At 31.5% G+C, this 7,364-nt stretch overlaps 1 protein-coding gene across 1 annotated transcript; it reads right to left on the bottom strand.

Annotated features, from left to right (window-relative positions):
- Positions 1-3,515: 3,515 nt before the first annotated feature.
- Positions 3,516-5,776, bottom strand: LOC114401309 (calcyclin-binding protein-like). The gene is made up of 5 exons (XM_028363800.1): positions 5,614-5,776; positions 5,375-5,506; positions 4,092-4,331; positions 3,931-3,990; positions 3,516-3,814 (listed from the first exon to the last, which is right to left on the bottom strand). The coding sequence occupies exons 1-5, from the start codon at positions 5,722-5,724 to the stop codon at positions 3,710-3,712; spliced, it is 648 nt and encodes a 215-aa protein (XP_028219601.1). The 5' UTR covers positions 5,725-5,776; the 3' UTR covers positions 3,516-3,709.
- Positions 5,777-7,364: the final 1,588 nt, after the last annotated feature.

The following is a 7,364-nucleotide window of genomic DNA, read 5'->3' as shown; positions in this document are numbered from 1 at the left end:
TGAAGCTACAAGTAGTAATGGTCATTTTTTAATGAGAAAAAGAATTATGCATTAATGTAAAATAATTTTATATTATTATTCAATCACAATATATTATATATGATAATTTTATTGACTTCTATAATAAATATCTTAAAATTCATATTAAGGTTATAGTGATTTATGATTAAACGATAGTGTCTCATATTCAATGAAAGAAATGTCTTATTAGCATTCGTTCAAATCAATAGCCTTCGTTCAACTCTTTCTAGAATTAACGTCAATTATTATCCCACTTATCATCTACAACAAAAACAAAATGAATTATGAGGTAGAGTAAGTTGATATCTCCCTATATACATATTGAGAGAGAGAATGAACAACTATATTATCAAAGCATAGTGCCTTTATCAATGTAAGTTTATTTTATGAAGAAGACAAAATTATCCATTGTAATATTTGAGTTTTTATCCTCCTTTTTAATGATGTAATCTGCCTAACTTTTATTCCTTTAAAACAATTATTTTATTTGAAGTCACAAGTAATAAATTACATTTTTTATCCAACAATGTTGTCTTCCTTTATTATAAATCTAGACTTTATATCATTAGTAAATATTAATGTATATTATTGAAACTTCAACTTATTTATTATAATATAGTTGTTTTAAAACCACAGTTTTAAAAATTGGACTGGACTAATTGGTTCGACCAATCGGACCAACTCAACCAAGAATAATTTTATGAACTGTCTAATAAAGATATATATGCTTGCAGTTGGATAATGAGCCTCACACCTTAACTAATATAATTACTGGCAGCAACCATCTCACCATGAAAGATCTTATAAACGCAGGAGAAAAGGCGTGGAACAGAAATCTGATTCAAATGCTTATGGAGGACCAATTAGCCAATGAGATTCTGAAAACTCCTCTCTACAATTTATTTAGCATGATCAATATTTTGTGTGGAAGGCCTGTGTGAAATGTAAATTACATGGAGCCACGCAACCAGAATTTTTTTTTTAATGGGACAAAAAAGATATAATATATTTATAACAAATATCATAAATTTTTACAAAATACATAATGCTATAATTAAAAAACTAATAATATTTAACCTTCTACTTGTTGCAATTGACTTCTCTGTATGTTTCTATTTTAAAAATGTTGTATGATTTTTCATTTTTAATACTATAGAAAAAATTAAAAACATAAGTGATAATATTAGAATTAATTTATTTTTTATTTTATCTGTTAGAACTTTTTACATAGTTCATTTTAAAAAATTATTTTATGGAGGCGACACTAATGTTCAGTACATAATTATTAAACATATTTAAGTATAAAAATTTATCTTGTGACTTGTATGTGCATCTCTACTTAGACGTTGCGTCAAAACTAAACCAAAAATAAAACAAGTAAAACTTAAGTTTTAAGTTCACAAAAAAAATAATATTTTTTATTTATTTTTATATAAAAAAATATCACATGTATTAACAAAAATGTCATATATTTTAACAAAAAACAATTAATATATAAATTTTTATTTAAAATAAAAAAAAAAATCTCATAAAATTTATTTGAAACCTCATTCACGACCGTGACTAATCCAATTGTGTTTCATAGCCCGGCAAATGTCACGAGTTGGGGCTTCAGAGACGAGCGTTGGCTACGTGAGATTGGGATCAGCCTTGTCTGGTAGTGTTAGAAGGGGAGCTCTTAAGTGGTTAATGGATTGTGTGGTTTGAAATATCTGGAATTTGAATCAGATTGTAAAGTGCCAATACGATTGATTATGTTAATTTGATCAAGTCTAAATAACCATTAAGATAACTAATTAAGTACCATATTAAAAGGCTAGTTTGTATGTGAGGTTTACTAACTTTAACTACAGCTTAAATAAATTGAGCCATATGTAAATTTGTTCAAATCTAATTTGTTATATACTCAACAAATAAGTTGTTAGTATGAATTGAGCTCCACCATTTTAAGTAAGATAAAGGGTTCGAACATTTTAAATGAAAATATAATTGAAAGAAAAAATTCTATTAAAAATGATCGATTAAATTTCTTAGCAAAAATTAATTATCAACATCAATATTTCACATTAATATTATAATAAATCAAACAAAATCCGATTTATTACATACTCAAATAAATGAATTCAGGTACATTAAGCTCAATTATTTAATACGTTAAATACAAAATAATTAAAATTACATAAACTCACAATTCAAGAAAATACTTGCCTATATGGTCTTTCAGTCATAATCTATATTAATAAAAAACTGTGATGATTTTTTTATTAACTAAAATTATATAGTTTTAGTTCTACGTATTACAATTTAAGTGTATATGCCTATCTGAATAGTTAAAATAATTATTAGATACTGAATTGATAAAAAGAAATTTTAATAAAAATTTATAGATTTAATTATCCATTTAATTCTTATCATTTTCAAATTTATCCTTTTTAATCCCTAAGTTCCAAATAATGTAATATGCCAAATTTATCCCTTTTCCAAATTTATAAAAGCAAAGACATTTTTTACGTACTAAATTGTAAAAAAAAAAAGTTGATAATTTTTTTTGACAACCTGGAGTAATAAACTCCATAAACCATACTCAATTTTTTTTTTAACAAATTAGGATGTGTTTGTTTTGACACTTCAAACGTCGGTTGAGTTCAATTATTGAAAACATGCTTTAAAAGTCATGAAATCAATAAACCAAACACACTCAATCTCAAACTTTCGCTCACATAAATGAACTAAACTTCAATATTTTTACAAGCCAAACCTAAACTTAATCATCTGCTGAACTCAACACGCTTACATCTCATTTAAGACATGTTTGAATTAAAATTTACAAAAATATCTCAAGTCTTCATTCTCTAAAACTTAATTTTCGAACAAAATTTTACACTCAAACATTCTTTTGAAAACTTTCCAAACATGATCTTGAACTAATTTTACTCTTAAACATACTTTTAAATCTTTCCACCAAAAATCCAAACACACCAGCATATGATTATCTTTTGTGAATCACTTAAATGATACGCACTTAATGCTTCTTTCTTGGTTCATGATTTACAAATTACAATAAAGGCTTTTTGGATGATTGTAGTCTGATGGAGACTTCTCCTAAGACAGAGAAGGTCTAAAAGGCGAGAGGGTTATTTTTTTTTGTTTGTCGACTGTTTAGAGATAATTTACAGATCTCTAACACGAGTGAGAGAAATAAATCTTCATGAATTTAAAGTCTATCTAAGATGTAAGATGAGTCCAAATCCTTGGAGCATCAGAACAGAGACATTCACTTTTTTGGTATTAGATTTCTTACCAAAACATTATACAAGAAACTTAACAAATTAGTCGGTTCACATCATGGGGAATGTTAGCATCGACCCCATATTTCTGTTTAATAATTATTTGTAATGTCCTGACTTATTTAGCCTAGTGCGGATCTGCTACATAAATTCAATTCAAAGCAACAATGAAAAACCATGCAACAAGGGCGAGTCACACAAGGCAAATATTCGAGCAACCACAGACGAAAATCGCATCATTATATCAAAGTATAACTTTGGTAACAATAACTGCACATCTAATCTTCTACAAGTACCATGAACACAGGCCAAACATTCATTTTAAAACAAGATAATGTAATTAAATAGAGCAAATCATTCTCTAGAAACAGGAACTAAGCATCTGAACCTCTTTTGGTCGCTCAACGGTAGCTACTTAAAGGGTCAGCAGTTTTCCCAGTTCTAGCATCAGTCCATGCTTTTGCAATGGTTTTCTTCATCTCATCGTCCCCATCCTCATACATATTCTGCAATATTACATGCATAGTAAAAGTCAAGTTGAATGTTCCCAAGGGTACATAGTTACATGCATAAAATTAAAACAAAGTAGCTTCAGCCAACTAAAGAAAAAAAAGAATCTGACCTTCATCATGTCCATAATTCCCGCCATTGGGTCTTTCTCTTTGTCCAGATTTGGCTTAAGCTGTAACACCAACACAAAAGTTACTACTTTATCACGCTGATTAACAAGGGTTGGGGGGGGGGGGGGGGGGGGATGTCATTTTAATCTTCGCATAGTACTACCTTGTCTTCTTTGAAGTGCAAATCTAGCCAGTTTCCTTTGGAAGCCTTCACCAATGTGATGATTGCCCTTTTAGGCTTGACCACAACCTTGCATTTCTCTGGTACTATCTCATTGTGCAATTTTGATATTGCACATCGGTAGTTCTTCCCTTGAACATCATGGAACTTAACATCGAATGACATCGACTTAAACTCGGATTCAACCTTATTCTCATCGATTCCCTCCATTAACACATATATCTGTCAAAGAACGAATACAAGAAGCATAATCATCGGGAGGAATTTGATACTGTTGACCAATAATGTTACTGTTAACTTACAGTGTGTTTGGGCATACTATTAATGTGTAAACTACTTCAGTTTCATAAAAAGACGCAGAAGCAGTGGGTTCTTGCCTCTATCTAACACATGCACAAGGGGAGAAAATGTGTATCCAGACATGCTATTAAGCTATTCTTTTAGACTAAAATGGAACTTGATAAATACACTTCATCCAATTTTGTTCAACACCTGTATTATTCTTCCTCTAATTTTTGGAATTACAAAATAAAATGAACTTATAATTTACTTATCTCCTAATATATTTTCCATTCCTTTCACTTCTCAAACAATAAAAATAAAATCTTGTCCATGGCAAAATTCCAAATTGTATGTTAATTTTATTTCATTCAACTACTCAATTCTACTGCATTCCATTTGTCTCAAACACAAGGGAAACTCTACCATACCATCACAGAACACCCCCAAATGATGTAATATGCGAAATTAGTTCATTCTACAGGTGATTAATTACATCATTACATCATATTGACAAAAGAAAAGTTAAACTTATGATCATTTGTAAGTAAATAAACAAGCAATTCAGTTAGATAATTATTCAACGGAAAATGCATCCCTATCCATTAACAAGAAATTATTAGGCAATCTCAGGCCACCATGTATCCATGATCCTTATGCAATCAAGATTTTCACTTTATGAAAAAGAATTAGCACACCTCTACTAGGTGTCATGTAGGATTAACTAAGACGAGTTTATCAATGACGGATGGCAGAAGGCCAAAATTCCGCCATATAAACACGCCATTGTGGCCTATGGCACTGCCATAGCAGGCCTACCTTCACAAATTGCCTTATTGCGGCGCTATAACAGGTTATTTAACAACATTCTTAAACACATGGTGGTCTCAGACCATGTAATAATTTCTCATTCAATTGATTAACATTCAGATGTATACTTTCAAATCATGATGCCAATTATATCCACAAATTATAAGACTCTTTACCTTAACTTTGTCACTATCCTGGTCCCAACTGAACGACGCGAGTGCCGCATACTTCAGCGCAGGTGAAGGCGCCACTTTAGTTCCGGTCGAAATCGGCGCCGGAATCTGCGCAGAAGCTTCCTCTGACGATAACTGCAAAATCGTCGCACAATTTTTTCACACGAAGGAATCAGGAAGCGATAAACGGAAATAATTAACAAAAATGCGAAGAAATTTGTAAGTTTGCTATAAATGAGAACCTTTTCGAGGTTACGAATTTCGGAGGAGAGAAGAGAGAGGGTTCGAGGTCTTTTGGCGATGCTGTGGAGGCGGCGAAGCTCCTCCAAATCCAATGCCAAGTCTTGCGCCATTTCTTCACTCTCGCAACTTCAGATAATAAATAACTATTCTTAGTTTCTTACAAGTTTGTTGTTTTATATTGAGGTTTGGAAAATGCTAGAATACTAAGAAAAACATTGTATTAGGGGCAATTTGGGGTTGTCCTAAATTGTTTTCATTAGGGTTATTACTTTCCCACTTAGCAAGGAAGATTCTAGAGAAAACTAGGATCCTGCAGACCTGGCTTTAGTTTTCGAGAGATCTACGCTGGGCCTCATTTTACATTGGGCTTGTTTCGTATATTGAAAAATGGTTATTGCTTCCTGCACTCTCTTTTTGTACTTTCCAGAAGGTAAGAAAAATATTTACCTACTTACATTTCTGTATCCATTAAGAATAAAGTATTTAGGACTACTTGAATGACAGATTCTAACTTTTGCATAGATTTTTTGTTTTAAAGGAGTCGAATAGTTGATTCTCAATATATGAACCGTAATTTTAGAAAATTTAAATCCAGGAAATTAGAGAAATACTAATTATTACATAATTTGTTACTTGTGTAACAATGTTTAGTAATTCCTTTGACTGATAGCTACTATCCTTACGAGTTATTCTTTAAAGTGTGTTATCCTACAATTTGATAAGACTAACATAAAAATTGTAATAAAAATAGGTTGGCAAGTAGGGTTTTAGAGAAGAGGAAGGAGGCAAGTAGGAACTTTTCTATTCAAGAAAAAGATATGCTTCTTCGTAGCCCAAAAAATAAGTTTAGAGATATTTAAGTGGGTGTCACGAGTGTGTATAAGGAGAAGCTTTTGAAACCTGTTGGGGCAGTAGGGTTGTGTCTAGAGATTTGATGATGGATGTGGATGATGGTCTGCTTGATGGCATTCCTAAAAAATGTCTTTAATTGAGGTTTAAAGAATCTTGATGGCCAGTGGTTCCTAAAAAATGTGTTAAATGTATTAGGGAATGAAGAAGGTTGATTTTATAATCTTGAAGGCGAAACTCCAAAGAAGTTGGACTGAATGGCAAGATTCAAATCATTAATTTGCAAGACAACTATTACCAAGTGGTGTTTAGTAGGGAAGAGGATTACAACAAGTTTGCATTATTGTTTGAAGGGCCATCGATGGTGATTGATCACTATCTTATAGTGCAACATTGGAAGTTTTTTTTTCTTGATGCATGCTAAAGAGTCACACAAAGTTGCACTACGGATCTAAATTAAGTTTCTTCCTATTGATTTTTATGTTTATGATCGAGGACGTGTGTATGATACTAGTTCGGCACATTCCTTAAAGTTGATCACTTATCATCTATTCACTCTCGAGAAAAATTTGTACGTATCTGTGGTAAATTGGATTTAGAGAAACCTTTGCAAACTCATTATGGTTCGAGGTTTTTTGCTTAACCTTGAATATGAAGGTTTACATGCTATTTGCTCTAGATATGATCAATTTGAACATAAGGAACAATGAATGGAGTTTTTAGGTGGCGTAGGGAATGTGCAGGAGGTGAAGCAAGTTGGCAATAGTGAAAAGATGATGATTGAATTGAAACTTCGATGAATGTAGTTAGGGCTTACGTAAGTCCTACAAATCAAAAACCATGATTCAATTTAGAAAACCAATCAAACTGCTAAAGGCGATGATAGTTGTTATGATCCATG

This window comes from Glycine soja, chromosome 20 (genome assembly GCF_004193775.1).
Source record: "Glycine soja cultivar W05 chromosome 20, ASM419377v2, whole genome shotgun sequence".
In the NCBI taxonomy this organism is placed as follows: domain Eukaryota; kingdom Viridiplantae; phylum Streptophyta; class Magnoliopsida; order Fabales; family Fabaceae; genus Glycine; species Glycine soja.
Note: the sequence above shows the minus strand (reverse complement) of the source record. Positions and strands in the feature narration are given on the sequence as shown.